General features: G+C 42.7%; 1 protein-coding gene across 2 annotated transcripts in view; it reads left to right on the forward strand.

Annotated features, from left to right (window-relative positions):
• BLVRA (biliverdin reductase A) overlaps window positions 1-17,414 on the forward strand; it is a 32,234-nt gene extending 14,820 nt beyond the window's left edge. For both annotated transcript variants that reach the window (XM_083823123.1, XM_083823124.1), the window contains exons 2-7: window positions 4,189-4,316; window positions 6,030-6,149; window positions 6,756-6,853; window positions 8,232-8,339; window positions 9,063-9,234; window positions 14,780-17,414. In XM_083823123.1, coding sequence (XP_083679249.1) covers window positions 4,189-4,316; window positions 6,030-6,149; window positions 6,756-6,853; window positions 8,232-8,339; window positions 9,063-9,234; window positions 14,780-15,053 — 900 coding nt within the window. In that variant the 3' untranslated portion in view covers window positions 15,054-17,414. The remainder of the gene's footprint in view (window positions 1-4,188; window positions 4,317-6,029; window positions 6,150-6,755; window positions 6,854-8,231; window positions 8,340-9,062; window positions 9,235-14,779) is intronic.

Raw genomic sequence — 17,414 nt, forward strand, 5'->3', positions numbered from 1 at the left:
ATCCTAGGGTAAATGTTTGAAATAAGGAGTAAATTTTCATTTATTCACCTGGACTCTTAGATGAATATTCTTTATTCTCTCTTCTGGTTCCTGGCAGTTCCCCAAAACATCTAATTTACCTTCCTCACTGAGCAGTTTCACCATTTGTTGTGGGAGCAAACGGAGGGTAATAAAAAGCAGCAGCAGGGATGCAGACATGGTGATTTTTTCTCAGCTGCATACATAAGCAAAGCTCTGCAATGCACATTTAGTCAATGTCTCTTTCTGTGTGAATGCTGTATTAACCTGCAAAACCTTGATGAGCCTGTGACCTGGGCCAAGTGGCTGGTTGCTGTGGCAACAGGTTGCATAGTAACAGTTTTTGTTCCTGGGTTGAAATCATTTTCTCTTAAATTTGACTTTTTGGGAGGTCAGAAGTTAGGCATTGGATGAAAGTAGAAAACCTTTTCAAAGGAGAAGCAAAAAACGTTGATGGTCTGCAAAATGTTCTTTGTGGCAGCGGCAGAAAATAGTCAGCCCCCTGAGCTGCTGCACATGGGTGAAGTGGCTCACCAGAAAAAAAAAGCAATTCTTGGAAACAAGATGGCTGTAGGAGCTTCAGGGGGGATCTATCTGCCGTGCGATTCCCACCCCCAGTCCTGCTCAGGGCAGTAGGCAAATATTAACAGCTTAAGACTCCAGTAACCTTGAAATTTGTGAACTTAAAATAAGTCCCTGATTAGCTGTTCTCCAGCTGGACTGCTTCTAAGCCACTGTTAAGTGGGTCCTGACCTACACTGGAGCCCTTTATGAATCAAACTTTTAAGGAATTACAACCATACGCTTCAGAAGAGCAGTTTTGTCCTTTTGGTGGATCTGCTTGATGACATCCTGTGGGAGACTGCCCTGGAGGACCGAGAGGCCCTGTGTGCTGAGAGCAAAGCCAAGTGTGGCTCAGCACTGGCATGGATCATCTCCTGACTGACCTCAGACACAAAGCCAAAGTGCATGGAGGCAGAAGCTGGGAGGGAGTATCTAGGGGGGCACCGAGACAGTGCCTAAGCTTGCAGGGACAAAGCTGGGAAAGGCCAAGCTCAGCTGGAGCTGAAGCCAGCAACAGGGAGGGCTTCTGTGGGTCTGCTGCTCCACTGGATCAGGGGCAAACAAAAATGGAAGGCGCTCAGTGCCTTTTTTGCTTTGTCTTTCACTAGTAAGGCCTGTCCTCAGGCCTGCCAGGTTTCTGAGTCTACTAACAGAGCCTGTGGGAATGTAGCATTACCCACAGCAGAGACAAGCAGGGATGTGGCTCTTCAGGCAATTGGTACACCTGTCCCAAGTACCGGGTGTCACTGCAAGGCTACTTGGTGATCAGGGGAGGTTCCTGGTTCCTGGTGGCTGGAAAAGGGCAAGTATTGCTCTCATTTCCAAGGAAGGAAAGAGCGAGTGTCCTGGGAACTGTGGGCTAGTCACCCTCACCCCAGCCCCTGGGAAGACAGTGCAGCAAATTCACTTGGAAGCCATCTCCAAGCACGTACAAGTTATTCGTAAATGGTCAGTATTGGATTTGCAGAAGGCAAATTGTGCCTGATCAATCCAGTTGCCTCCCATGATGAGAAAGACTGGTGCTGTCGACAAGAAGAAAACAGTGAATGGTTTTAGGCTTGACTAGCGAGGCCCTTGGTGTGTGGTCTCCTTTAGTAGTAGCCTTATGACCCGTTTGGTGAGATGTGAACTGAGCGAGCTATAAGGTGGGTGGAAAACTGGCTTAAAGATTTATGAGCGCTGACACAAGGTTCAAGCAACAGCCTTCGAATTTGCACAGTCACTTAGTGTCATCCCACAAGGATTGATATAACAGCCAAAATTGTGAAATGCTGTTACTAACCACCTGTATGATGGGATGCAGTTCAGCTTCAGCAAATCTGTGAAAAAAAATCAAAATAAGGCGTGGTCGAAACAACAGAGGGCAGAGCTGCTAGTTAGAGGGGCCTGGGCATGCTGGAGAAATGGCAAACAGAAACATCGTGAAGTTGAGTAAAAGACAAATGCAGAGGTTCTCCGGGTTTGGGATAGAATAACCCTGTGCGCCAGTTCAGGCTGGGGACTGCCTGGCAGGAATGCTAGCCAGAAAGTGCCTTGCAGATGATGGTGGGCAAGCTGACTCTGTCTGTAGTGCAGTGTAGAGGAGACGGAGCCACATGTTTTTGGGAGATGAGCAGTAAAATGGCAAAAGGCAACACAGGAAACTCTTGAGTAGATATTAGGAAGTTTTTGCTGTGAGGGTTGTCAAACACTGCAGGAGGGGCCCTGGGAAGCTGCTGGATTTCAGTCCCTGGGTTCGATCAGAGCTCAGCATGTCCCAGATGCAGCTGGAGGGGTTTGAGTCAGGCGACCTCCAGGGGTTCCTCCTAGCTGAGATCATCCTGCAAGTCTGAGCTGAATGGGTTGAAGAGAAAAGTGGATGTAGCTGAGAAGCCAGCCCAGAGTTCTGTGTGTGTGTGGAACTGAAAATGGGTTATGGGGTTAAGCTATCCTGCTGCCCTCCATTTCTCTTTCTCTCTCTCAGAACCCTGTACATCTCTCTTTCCTCTTTCATTTTATAAATGCAGTCATTTTATATGTCATATATTTGGTAAAAACATGCCACTCTAATCCTCCTGGAGAGCTCTTCTTTATATTAAACATGTCATTTGTACACTCCCGGCACGTATGAAGAAAGGAGAGTTCAGCAGTGACAGGAATATATATATATATGGAGGCAGAAGCTTAAAGAAAACCAAAATCCAGATATGACATGTGATTGGATAGGGGTTTTCTTTTATTTATTTATTTTCTTTGTGCCAGTTGATGTAGTTTCTTAGCAGCTGTCAACTTTGTAGCACTGGCAGAACAGTTATTCAGGGCTGCGCTGCTGCACTGTGACCCATCAGACAAGGGGCACAGGGAGGAGTGGAGCTGTCCATTTAAGTCTCAAAAGGGTTTGAGTGGTGAAACAGCAAAAGGTAACACAGGAAACTGATGAGTAGATATTAGGAAGAAGTTTTTGCTGTGAGGGAAAGAACTTTGTGCTGGGGCTGTGATATACTACCTGTTAAATATAGGTCTGAAGACGAGCCTTACGACATGCTGAACCATTAGACCACGTTTCGATGGGATGTGGGTGAACTCAGTAGCCTATTCATCACAGGTAGTGGAAGTGATTGAAAGTGAAGGGGTTGGCAGCAGCAGGAAGAACACCGAAAGAGAAGAAACAGAGTATGAAAGGAAGCTGCGGTAGGATGGAGCTAACAAAAATGCAGAGAAGCTGACTTGGCTTGGTTTTAGGCTGTTCTCCTGTAAATCTTAAAGTTACTTTACAAAGCATTGCTAGTCCTTGGGGTGGTGGAACAGTGCTTTATTTGAGGTTTGAAAGATTACACCAGTTGCCTAGTGCTTCAACATATCAATGCAAATCAGAAAACAGGAGAGTTTATTACCAGTGGCCTGTCCATGAGTGTGCTGGCTGGCTCATCCTACCTATGATGCAACTGCAGCAGGGTTGTGCATTTGGGAGAGGTAAATCTTTAGGACATGCCTGCTTGTCATTAAGGAGATCATAGAGCTTTCTTTGTGCATGGAAATGTCAAGCAAGCATCTTGACCAAATTATCAGATGGTTGGTTCCATCTTGACACTGTATGACATGCCAGCGGTTACACTGCGGGGGGAAAGATGTTCTTTGCTTCCTGTCTTAAAGTATTTTGGCTGCGCTGATGTGCACTGTTAATGGCCCTATGGCAGCCCAGAGCAGGCTGTGTTGCAGATGCTCAGGAAGTCATCAGGCTTTATATAAAACTCTGCTGGGTTTGCAGAACCTTTTGGCTTCTTTCCAGCATGGAAGCTATGTTATAAATAGAAAAATGTCTCACTTTTGAAGCCTGCCTTCCATCCACGGAAAGGAAGGACTTTGTGCCAGGGTTGTGATACACTAGCTGTTAAATACAAGTCTCAAGACTGGTCTTACGACATGCTGAACCACTTGACCACATTTCAATGGGATTTGAGTGAGCTCAGTAACCTATAGCATCGCATCTCTTTTAGCTACTTGCTGACATCTGAATAAGATTTGGCTGTATGAAAGTGGGGTTAAAGAATAATCCATCCTCCCAACTCCCCTCCCAGCTGTTCCTCTCCCTGGTAAAATACTTTTCTTTTTTTTTTTTTTTGTCAGATTAACAAAATGTTTGGGACTGTGGTGGTTGGAGTTGGAATTGCTGGCTTAGCACGGATCCGAGACTTGATGAATCCGATGCCTTCCAGCCCTTCTGAGCATCTGAAACTCCTTGGATTTGTATCCAGGTTAGAAATTTCCTCTTAGGATGTGTAATATGTATATTGTGATATTTCTTTCTTCTGGTGCGTGTGCCGTTCCATATGGAGGACTAATGTGATGGAGGCAGGGAATGAATAGTGGAAGTTTTCTATTTCTCTTACGGTGAGGGCTGTCTGCAAAGGGAAAGTTTATGCAAATGTGTCTCTCATTCTGAGTGGCAGCGAGGAAATGAGTACAGAAGGCTTTGCAGGAGAGAACAAACAGGCTACCTTAGAGAGACACCTTGCAGCAATGACTCTAAAATAAAAACTGAGACCTTCTCGCTGCAGGATCTATGTGATGAAAAGAAGTGCAGTTCTGTCTGGCTGAAATTTTCTGTAGGTTCAGGATGTACAGACTTAAAATATACAAACTGGTGAGCTGATGTCTGTATACAACTATAAAAATGTTTAAAAAACATAAGATTTACAAAGTTTTAAAAATAAAAAGTTTCATAAAAATATTTATTGCAAAGGTCCTCACACTGCAACTTCATCATAAAATTCTTTTTTTTTTTTTTTTTTAAACCAGATACTGAAACTGTAGAAATCTTTAAATACTATAATTTAGTATTTACAGTAAGGTTGCTTGTCAGAGAGCAATGTTATTTTTTTTTCTTTATAGCTTGGAGCAATAGAAATTTAATGGGACTGTTATGCATATATCTCCCTCTGAGGTATTTCTGCCAGACCATCTGCCCCGTAACACCAAAGCATAAAGGTTTTAAATAGTTAAGTGGTACATGTATAGATCTCAGACCATGCATGTATTTTTTCCAGCTATATTTAAGTCATGCAGTCAGAGTTGTTTGAGACTGAAAGAACCCGTTAGGTCATCCAATTTATCTCCCTGCCAGATACTCTTTTGGTTCCCTGATGCCTTTGCTAGTGCTACAGCCAGCATTGAATAACATTAAAGATAGGGTTTCCACTACTTCTGCTGAGAAACAGTGCTGTCAAAATACACAGTTCACAGGCAGCTTGCTTGGATATACTGCCTTGCTCTTTGCATTCCAATCAAATGCAGACATTGCCTGTCTTTCTTCTCAAGTCCTGCTTGTGGCATGCCCTCATCCCCTCTGTCATAACACTATCAAGCTGTCTGCTCTGTCTGCTTCAGTCTTTGTTAATGAAAAGGGCAGGTGTGTGTTTCATTTTCAAGTGGAGATGCGCCCAGGGTTTTGGCCAAGAGAACCTTCCCTTTAGCACTGACACGATGTGTGTGTTGCAGACCATGAGCCATCATAGCCAAGCATCTGCTTTGTCACTCTGCTGCTTCTCTGTGCTGGTTGTCATTGCATGTGGCACTGCCAACTCAGGTGCTTTTGTCCATGTTGTGCAACTCGCTGGGGAGAAGTTCTCCTACAGGTGCACTGTCCTCTTTCAAGTTACTGTTTTAAAAACTGCTCTTTTATTACAACGCTTCTAAAAAAACCCACTTTGCTCTTCAACAGCTGGATGGTTTCTGTTCTGATGCTACCACCTACACCCTGACCCATCTGTTTGTTCTTTTGTGTGCTCCACTTCTGACTGTAAGTGCTTTGCTCTTTCTGGATCACAAGCTTCCTTTGTTCTGCTTTGGTTTAGCTCAGTAGGACAGAGGTCCATGGCAACAATTTCTAAGTGCTGCTTCACAACATGCAGTTGGGAAGAATGGACTGAAATACTTATGCTCTGGTTTTATTTATGCTAAATACACAGGAGAAGTTTTGGCAGTATTAATGAAGCCAAGCAGATTAGCCTGGAAGATGCTCTGAGAAGCAGGGAGATCCATGCAGCCTTCATCAGTACAGAGAACAGAAGCCACGAAGAAACCATCAGGTATTTTGAGTTGCTTAACCTGCTGCTTTCCCTTGTCCCCACCTTCCACATTATTTTAGAAGTGTAAAGGAGCTGTGTAATGCTGTTGCAGGAAAGGGTGTGGATACCTGAGGAGAGACTGGCAGACTAGAAGCCTGAAATAAATGATGGTGACTTCCCTAGAGTAACACATAAGCCCTGGAATAGAGTCAGATTTAAGATCCATTAGTTTCCCTAGTAATTCCAGCCACATACCTATGGGTCTGTGTTTGATGTATAGGTATCTTAAAACAAGATTCAAAGCCTTTCCTCACAGATTATGTAGCGGAAGGGCACTCCAGTAGCCCCTCCAGACACTCAAATGTCTGGGAGTTTAAACTGCAGCGCTCAATGCTTCAGCATTTTAGCAATTTGCTGTAGGTGAGTGAGGGAATTCTGTGGAAGAAGCAGAATTGAACTCCAACTCTCCTGGTTTTTAAGCCACCACACCATCCTTGCCAGGAGAGTTGAGATTTATTTCTGTCACTACATGTTTTGCTGACTGTGGGAATGAGAAGCAGCTAGCACAGTGGAGAGAAATGATTATGATAGTATACTTTTTAAAGACTGATCTTGTATCCCTTTCAGAATGTTTTTAGAAGCTGGGAAACATGTCCTCGTTGAGTACCCCATGGCTTTGTCTGCAAAGGCGGCCCATGAACTCTGGGAGATGGCTGAGCAGAAAGGTAACGGCATTTGATCTCAAGGCTGTAAAGAGCATTACCTGTTGGGTAGCACCAAAGGCATCAATCGCAAAGGCAGGACTTTCCAGTCTACTATTAGTCATGATATGCAAGAGAGTATGCCTATCTCAGAGATGTGTCAATCTAGGATTTAAGACGTGTGCCAATGGGGAAATAAATACAGAAATGTCAAGGCGAAGAGTAAAATATGTCTACCCTCACTAAGGGTCTCAGCTTCTGGCACTAATAATGTTGTTAAAGAGAAGTTATGTCACAGTGATAGTAAAGCACTTAATGAACGTAGCCGTTGAACTCGACACCTCCCTGTCCTTTCTCTCCCTGTAAATAAAGCTGGAAACAGCTCCCCTATCTTCCAGTGTTTGTGACGTGCTGGTTGCACACAGATGCTTATGTTATTGTGGCCCAGCAAGGCGTCTCTGTTTGAAAGAAAGCTTATCCCCAAGCAAGATCTTTTTAATTGTGGAAAGCATATGGTCCCATCTCTGCAGTACCAAGGGTGAGAAGCTGGCAGTTCGGCTGAGGCCAGTAAGTGGGGATGTATGGGACTGCAAGAAAAAGAACAGTGCTGGACAGGAGCAGAGTGCAAATCATTTGGACAAGCTGCACTATTTATACCACTGCTGCTTAAAAATTTCCTTTGTGACTTTTGTCCTAAAACACCGGAGGTATAGGATTTCTGCTTTGCTCTTTCCCTACACCAACACCACTTACTGCCTTGTCGCCAGCCAAATGGCTTTCCATTGAGCAGAATTTATGTCTCTTCTCTTGAAGCAGAAGCAGCAACTGTCAGCAACCTAAATTGACTCTTCTGGAAACCTTCCAGAAAAACACAGGGTGAATGAGGGCCAGATTCAATGCATATTGGATATCCTTTATTCCAGAGTAGCCCAATTAATTGCAATGGAGGAGGTACTCCTTAAGATATTGTTACAATCTGGATCTAAGTATTGTGCTATGGTTTTTTTTTTCTTCTTCTTTCCTACTATTCTGGGAAGAAAAATGCAGAATAGGGAGGTATGAGGGGAAAGAGGCCAAGAATTCATTCATCTTTTACTTTGAATACTAATGTTTCAGCTTTAGTTGCGTATTTGGTTTCATTGCACTGTTTCCATTAAACATAGTCATTACTGTTACTGTAGTCACTGCATTTATTATCTCCTGAAAAACATGAACTCATGCCTTAGCACAGGGCCTGTGTTTGCTTTTCCTCCTAACATCATTTTGCCAATCATATGTGTAAGCATTTTGAAGTGAACTCCCACTGGTGGATGGTGAAGCCTTTACTGCTTAGATGTGCCTTTGATTCACACAGAAAGCTCTTATTTAATCTGGACTGATTTTTTCCTTTTTTTAATGGTAGATAAAGTTCTTCATGTGGAGCACATTGAACTTCTGACTGAAGAGTACAAGAAGCTGAAAAAGGAAGTGGCTGGGAAAGACCTAGTGAAAGGAACATTGCATTTCACAGGTCAGTAGCTGAGGAGACTGAGGTTCAACCACATTTGTCTGCTTGCTCCATGGGGATACCAGCCCTTCCAGGCTTTTTGCGGACCTTTTAGATAACAGTCCATCTATAAACTGACTAGACACATAAGTATCGGTTCTGTATGTTTCCATGAAATTACAGAACTGTCTAGAAAACACCTTTGCCTTAATAAGTGTCGTCAATGAGTTGTATGCTAATCTTTCTGCTATGACTGGTGAAGAAAACACGCCTGTACTTGGTATGGTGGAGGGAGTAGTATTTCTACATCTCTCCTGTGCTTTGGTGGTGGTGACCAGTTCCTTCATTTTAATACCAATATGAGCTCTGAGGAAGTGTCCCAATTTCCAATGGGGACATTTAGTCTTTCACAATCATGTTTCGCTGCAGAAGAAATGGGAGAGGTTTTTGAGCATTTTTTTTCTCCCTACTATGTTGCCTTGTGAATCCACAGACACCCTCCTGCCCTCAGTATGTCCTGAGGGGCTTGTTGTGTATGTTCTTTGTGCAGCCGTCTCTGTCATAGCTTGCCAACTTGATCCATTTCAAGGCTGACCATGTTTGTTGATTGCCTGCTCAGTCCATCCACTGATGGCCTTCCTACACCCTGGTCTCTAAACCTGCAACACAGTAGGTTCTTCAGCCTTTCCTATGCAGAGTGCATTATTCTTTTCCATTTCTTAAGCCTTTCTATTGCTGTTGTAACAGGTAGTGTCCTTGATGAAAAGAAAGCAGGATTCCCAGCTTTCAGTGGAATTGCCCGATTGACTTGGCTGATTGACCTCTTTGGAGACCTCACTGTTACTTCTGCCACCAGGGAAGAGCAGAAGGATACGAATTATTCCCGAATGACTGTTCATTTTCAGACAGCAAACAAGAAGTGAGTAATGACCATGGCAGCAGGTGAGCCAGCCTGTTCAGGTATCATCTGCAGGAGTTCGGCATCATTTTTTCCTCTTGTAGAAGTAAAGTAGGTTAATACTAGCATGAAGGTATACATAAGACATGAAAGTGTTTCCTCTAGTAATCATGGTAGAAAAGAGCCACCACCAAACAATGTCTGTGGAAGAGCACAAGAAGGTTTTAAAAGTTCTTTCCTGATGCCTGAATGTAGGAATGGGCCCATAATATATTTCACCAGAAAAGGTATTCAGAGGTAGGATGTCTTTTGTTTTGCATCAGACATTCTTGTTGTATGTTGAAAGCTAACCCTTCTTGAAAGGTTGAAAGCATATGACTGTTTGAACATAAAATGCACTAGTCGTAATACTTAGCTTATAGCACTATAATGCTTACACTGTTATGTTGTACTAGCTGAAGATTAAGAGAAAATGACACATTTGGGGCAAAACTATAATGAACTACAGAAAGGCCAGAATATGTTTCTTCTTGACTAATGTCTAATCTGTAGTCCTGAAGATTCCTTGATTTTTCCTGAGCAGGGCATCAGTCTGTTTCCCATATCATGTCCTTTTGCTTTTGTTGCACTAGTCTGTCAGACTGTGAGTACATGAATCCAGCAGCTAGAATTACTTGTAATTTTGTCTAGCCGTTGCAATATGACTTTCTTACAGAAAACTCTTTTGATTATACATTTTTTAACGAGTTAGATCTCCTCTTTATTATATGGTAACAATAACCTTGCTATAAACTAGTACATTTTAATAGCCTTGCTATAAAATATACTTTTAAATATTTTATGAGCATGAAGTAAGTCATCAGTGTTCCATTCTGTGTTTTGAGTACTCAACCCAGTCCACAGTATGGTGTTGTATTTTGATGGAAACTCTCCATTTTGGTAATTGTGAGCTATCCTCATGGAGGTCATCTCCTCTCAGGTAAGCTGAAGTTGAAGTAGTTTGAAGCGTGATAGAGCTGCAGCGTGAGAATTGTCTGACATTAAAAGGTATAGCGAAGCTTTTCCATACAGTGTGCTCTGTCCTTATAGACATATGAGAAGACTAGGGAGAGCAGGGATGACCCCACGGAAAAATATTCTGGCCTGTCTCTGTTCATAATAAATTACTCCTTTTTGGTTGCACATACGTAGAATCAAACACTTAAAAATCCAACAAATACTAACCAAGATGAATGCTGACTTCTACAAGAATTTTAGGTAAGTTTTTGGTTAAGAAAAAATAATGACCTGAAGAACTAGATATTTGGGGAGGGAAAAATCAGGGCTTATTTGGACTGTTTGTCTCACTGCAGGTCTGAGCTCCTGCAAAGCCTTTTTCAGTTTATTTTGGGATTAGCATCTTGTCTTAGTGATCTTTCTTTCTCTTAAATAAAAAATCATTTTCAGTTCCTCCTAAATGTAGTTATGAGAGGACAGAGCTCCATATACCAGCCCTGTTTACCCGCTTAGCAATTTGCCAGTAACAGGAGTAGCTGTAAAGCTCTGTATAGAGTGAGATTTTGAACTAATTCCAGCAGGTGGAACTAGTGTGTGGCTTAAACATTTCCCTGGCCGGCCTGGCTCCTAGGTAGTCCTCAGCTGCCATGTCGATATTTGCTGGGTGCAGAACCGTTTTTGGATTTTTCCTGGTTTACACAGCTGACAGCTACCTGCTTTTCTTAGCCCACTGCCACCTATGCATGTGGGTCAGTAAGTGTTTTGCCACCATTAGTGTTTTAATGACCTCTGGGACAGTCAGTTTTATGCCTCTGGGATAATTTACGCCGGATGGAAAGTTACATAGCATTCTCGTGTGCTGTTCGGCCGCTAGGCCGTATTTCCTGCTGACCTTCCCCCATTGACGTCAGTGGAGTTAGAGCAGTAGGGAATTTGGCCCACTCTCCATCAAGTGAAGTCATAGCCCGGCAGTAATGATGGCATTGTCAGAGCTTTCGTGTGCTCAGATTGTATTTTGCTAAGGGATGGGAATGGTCTGCACCTTTCCTGAGTGCTAGCCCACCCTTTTTTTGATAGATGTAAATGCACCAACCTTGAGAAATCAGGTTAATTCAGCCTACTTTCTGCCTTGGAAAATACAGCAGGTGCAGAGCGTGGCAGCCTGCATTCTGCTTGTTAAGCAGGGATTTGTGCAAAGGCTATGGTCTGACCCCGCTGCAGAGCCTGCACTGGCTGCTGATCTGTCTCAGGGTGGATTTTGGAGGTGTGTGTTAGTTTCATCAATGCCTCAATGCCCAGCTATCTGAGAGATGACCTCTGCCTCTGTTGTGTTTCCAAGGCAGTTGAGCAGACAGTGATAAAATGTTGAGCAATCCAGGAAAAGACAAACCTCTGCTGACAGCACGGCTGCAGTTCTTGTCCTGGTATTACAGAGCCTGGATTCAGTAAATGTCAAAAATGGATTTTTTAGTGCAAGCTGGAGAGATAATGATCTTGGCAACGTCTGTTCCGATGTTAGCTAGGACTAGGGTCTAGTTCTCATCCGAGATAAAGCAGCCCTTTTTGATTGCTTGGTAAAGAAAAATTACTGGTATTTCCAAAGATGTTTAAAAGAAATGGAAGACATTTTCTGAATACCTATTTTGACAGTAACCATTTGAAATTTTGTTTGTACTGAGATTAAAGCGTATAAAGTCTAATAAAATAATTTCCAGCTAAACATCCCAGAAAAAAACACCATGTAAAACATGCTTTCTGCAGCAATTGCTGCATGAAATATTAAGCTGAGTGGACCTAGAATGCTTTCAAGCATGAAACCAGTTTAATTCTTCTGCAGGTATAAAGAGCGTTTTCTTCATTTTAGTTTATTCAGTTAGTACAGTCCAACCAGTGAGGCTAATCGACATTTGAGGAAACGGGGAGTCAGAGAAGCATAAATTCACCTATTTCAATCTGTGAATAAAACGTAGCTGTGAAAGCTCTACTGGTCTAAAATCTGGTAAGACAAAATAACTGTGAAATGCCAGTGTGGTTTCTTCACCGCAGATAGTGCTTGCTTTGTGAAGTCAGCATAAAAAGTGGTTTGTTAGTGTTTGGTTAAAATTTCTTTTTATTTCTTAACTGCCCAACAAATTCAGTTGTGGCTTTATTTAGCTACCAAAAATGCTGGGTTTGTCATTTCCAAATAAAGCTTCTAGGTAACTAATTACATCCATGACCAGATAGCACTTTGATACAAATCTGTAATGAAAATGGATATATTACCTATTAAAAAACAGCAACCCTATTAAAAAAATGATTTTCTGATATGAAATGCAAACCTGTTTCTTAAGCAACGTAATTGCTTAAATAATATGTAGTCTCGCAGCATATGTATCTTCACAGTAAAAAAAAAAAAAAAAAGAAAAAAAGAAAAGGAGGGGGCAGACTAATTTTAGTGTAGAAGTTTGTAGCTCAGAATTAACATGTTTTGGTTACCAATCAAGTAGAATCAACTTCTCTTTGGGAAAATAACTAAAAGCCCAATCACAGAAGAAGATAAAACTGTTAGTAAAATCAGCATTTCCTGCTCACAAATCTAAAGCTGTCATTCCGGTCACTTTCATTAAATTCTGTCTGGTCTGTGTGATCATGCTTCTGGTTCACTGGCTCCCTGGTCATGCATCTGCTCTAGATCACCCCAGGGAGGTGACCCCATCTTAACATTGCCTGTTTTGGGTCATATCATGGGCTCCCCACTACTACACGGTGGAGGTCTTTGTCTGTATCTGCCCAAGGGTTTCTACACACCAGCCTACCTGAGACAAAGCGGATTCAAACAACAGTGGCCTGAACCCTCCGTGGCTGTTTGGTAGCATAAGGACATAAAAGTGGCCGCGTTGCATCAGAGCAAAACCAGCTGGCTCGGTGGCCTTCCTCTGGCCATGATCAACAGCAGACACCTCAGGGAAGGAGAATGAGAACACAGAAAGCACCAAGTGGCACAGCCCTCAAGCACTCTTATGGCCTGCAGTGACAAGTAGCCTTAGGACTTCCTGAAACACAAGGTGCCAGTGGGGATTTTCTTCTGTGTGTTTTTTTTTATTTTTTGCAGGCTGTGATTTGGGTCCTTTTTTTTCCCTTCTCTACAGTAGTTTAGTTCTGTTCAGTCAGGTTCTTCTGGCCAGGTTTAATTTGTACGGGGTGTGTGTGGCACTAAGGCTGAGCAAAGAATAATTGATACAATGATATGAATATAGAAAATGGCTCCTAAAGCATAAAAGATGAGAGGTACAGAATTATTAAGCTGAGTGCTCTGAGGAATGCATTCAGGGTAGACTGACAAGGACCTTCTTTCTTGATCTAATGATATTGAAGATTTAATGGGCATTGCTTGGAGACAGAATTTATTCTTCCACGCTATTGATGCCCTCATAATTTGTGAATGGCAGACTAAAGTGGGCCATAAAGGATTGTGGAAAGGCCATCAATAACCGAGTAAGAAAAATAGTGTGCATCTTCTAAACACAGGCAGTAGTGGGTGCTGATGAATTAGCTGCAGAAAGGTAATGGCATGGCATGGGCAGTTGAGAAAAGAGCAGGAAGGGGGATTATCTGTGGCTTTTGCTGAGGACCGTTCCTCAAACCTCCTGCAAGCATTTACGGTGTGGGGCCAGGGAATCTGATAAGACCCCTGCAGCAACACAACATTTTCCATGGCTTCTCTTTCCTCAGCCAGCCTGGGAGATTGGGGAGGAACATGTGGGGATCTGTAAGCTGTGCCAGTCAGTAGCCAGCAGCACCACTGCTTGGCTGGGTGACCATGGCTGTCGCGTGGCATAAGACAGGATGGTGCTTTGGTTAAGAAAGATTTGTCTGAGAGTCTATGTAGCTGAAACAGGCAAAATTGACATCATTTGGCTTAATCTTTAGGATTGACTCAGTGCTTACTGGTTGAAAAGTTCAAAGAGATTACAGATGCTAGTGTCTCCAGGAGTGAACTTGCTGACTGCCCAGCTCATCCTAAAGGAGTGGAGTTCTCCAGGCAAACAGTTGTCCCGGGCAACTTCCCTTAAGGAGAACTTCCCTTAAGGTGCTTGCACAGTAGCACCTGGATCATCATTATGTGTGTGAGTGATGAAAATGTGTTCTTGCTATAGGAATTACTGGACATTGAGGGCCTTGTAAGTTTAGCTGTGGTTAAGTCATGCACAAAATATTTGGGTGTTTAACTGCACTTTTCAGCCAAGTCTACAAATGAATGAATGAATTAAAATCCCTGGTTCCCCATGAGATGGCTAGAGACTGCTGTCTACACCTTGTGCATAGGGAAAACAGAGATGGAGAGAGCTTAAGTGGTGTGCTGAAAGCCATGGCATTAAGCAGTGGCAGAGTTAAGACTGTTACCTGGAGTTCAGCTCCATAATCACAAGAAATGTTGGTAAGAACATGTTAATTTGAACATAAAATGACAGAAATTTAAAAATTTATTAGGGCATTTTTTGTAAATACTGAGAAACAGGCTTAGAGTAGAACTGTTGATTCATTTTTTTCATAAGTACTCTTTTCTTTCTCTGATTCTCCACGCTAGACCTCTGACTTGGATTGAAGAAAGAGGACCAGGGATGAGACGTGAAAAGAAAATCAACTTCTGTTTCACCAGTGGTTGTCTGGAGAACTTCCCTCAAGCCCCAAGGTCTGCTGTGGGTCTTTTCATGCAGGATCAGAACCTCTTTGCCAAAAAACTGCTGGGCCAGGTATCCAAGGAGGAGCTGGCTGCCGAGAAATGGCGAATTTTGCGGTGTCTTGACCTTGCTGAGACAATCCAGCAGCACTGTGAACAGCCAGAGAAAATCTGTTCCTAAGGCCACTCTTACAGAAGGAGGAATGGGGCAGACGGGAAAGCTTTAGGTCTAGAGCTCAGTGTTGCCATCAAGCAGTTGCTGTTTCTGTTTCATTACATTCTCTTTGACTAGATGTGATACCTAGGCTCTCTGTGTGGGCTGGAGAGCCTGGGCCATACCCTGTGCCTTCTGCTGTTTACTGGAACAAAACAACATGTTACCCTGCTCCAATGCATTGCTGTCCTTACAGGCAGGTAGGAACCTAGCAGCAGCAAGCTTTCTTGTGGTTGCTCCCAATCAATTCAGTTGGAAATGTCCCTGAGAGCAGATCTTGGAGGACTGCAAATACTTGACATGATTTTCCTTCCTGTGGATTTTTTCTCCTCTATTTAGGTATGTCTGAAAATGAGAGACATATAACATTACCTAGAATGAAGTTTTAGATGAGTTTTCCACCTCTTGAACTTGTGCCACCACAGTCCTGACCTTTTCTTCCAGATGCCCTGAAATGTTTTGTGGTTTTGCCCTAGTTAGTAGTTGTACCTGTTTGTTTGTTTCCACATTGGGAATCATCTGCCTTCAAATAGAATCTACGCTGGTATCAAACCAGCATAGAGTAAGTAAGTCTCTTAACAGATGCCATATTGAGTTCACTCACTCAATTTCTCTGGTGCCCTGTGCCAACACAGAAGTCTTTTTCCAGCAGAGATTGGAACAGTACACTAAAAAATGCATCACCTGCCTACTTTCTCCTGTATTTTGTCACAAGTCACAGTGGATTTTTTTTTTTTGGTACTGGAGAGAGCATGTCATTGTCCTTCATTTGTGTGTGTCTAATTCAGCATATGAATGAATCTCACCTAAAAATAATACGCATCCTGGTATTAAGAAAAAATAACTAATGTGCTCCTGGAAATAGTAAAATTCATTAAAAATAGTGATAAAATTATAGTAGAACTGTAAAAAATGGAGCAATTTGCAAATATAGCCATGCAATTATGGAGTATCACACCTGTGAGGATGGGTGTTTAGCATTTTACAGTAGTCCCAGTGTCACATATGAAGACTCTGTCATTTTCCTAATGAAAAACTTTAAGGAGGAGTCTAAGCAGTGCACAAAGCTATTAACGATTTCTGTTTGCCTTTTACTTTCTAATTACAGCATCTGCCTATGCTCTATTAATATAGCAGCAAACTTTGGTCTGCACAGTTGTTCTTTCAAACACACAATCATCACGTCTTTTCTACATTATCACTTCAGCAATTTTTAATGAGGGAGCGTATGTGTTATGAATGTATACATAATTAGAACCACTCAATACTGATGGAAAAAGGTCTTCCTTTATTTCAATCATGTTCATTCAGAAGTTGGTTATAGTTCAGTTAGAGTTTGATATGGGGAAGGAAAGACTGCAATTTTTTTCCAAATCAGATTTTAGGAGCAGTTAGAGCTTGATATGGGAATGCATACGAGATGCATACGAGATTTGTTTAAATCTTTTCTATCTGTTAAAATCAGTGAAAAGCCTCTTACTGACTCCAGTGGATTTGAAATCCCTGTGGGTCGCCAGCAGATCTGTGCAGGCAGACCGTGTGCTTGTTCACCCAAAGGGACACACCTTCCTGAGCATTCACAGCGACTTCTTTACCAGTGTAATGGACATTGCCTGGGCAGACCTGATGCTGTACGAGTGGGAAGGATTTTATTCCGATGGCATTCATGGCAAAATACAAAAAGTCCATATTGGATCAAAGTGAAATTAAAATCTGCTGTGTATGTGTATCTGCTGTGTGTGGCAGCACACAAGATTTCCTGTTTCTTGACAGACTCCTTGGCTGTGAATGTGGGGTGAATACCACTTGCCAATTCACAACGGGTAGTCAGGGAGGGATGGCAAAGGGAAGGGAGACGTCGTGCTCCCCATCTGTAAGCACAAAAACTGGCCCCCAAGGCTCCCTGGGCCCACTCTGCAGTTACTGGCGAGGGCTGTAGAGCACTGTATTCCTCCAAGGAATAAAGAATAAATTCATGGGAGTTCTGTAGAGCAGCAGCATAACCATGCAGTGAATCATCCTCCGGAAGATGCCTGTTTCAGTAGCGAGTGCCTGGGGAAATTAGCTGTTTAATTTGAGCTAGTGGAGGCAGGTTCTGGGTATCTGTGCTCTCCTCCATCCCCACCGTTCCTCCCAGTGATCCGGCTTGCCTTGCTGTCTGCTCTGCACTTGGGACCCTGGAGTGTTAAATTGCTTTTTCTTCGGCACTGTGAATTTGCTAATGTACCGCCATGGTTTGTATACAAGAGCTACTGGATGTCAAGCTTCAAACGTATATAGTGTTTAAGCAGATGTCAAATGCACCAATAAAAGGATTGGAGCTCTTAA

This window comes from Anser anser (assembly GCF_964211835.1).
Source record: "Anser anser genome assembly, chromosome: 2".
Lineage (NCBI taxonomy): Eukaryota > Metazoa > Chordata > Aves > Anseriformes > Anatidae > Anser > Anser anser.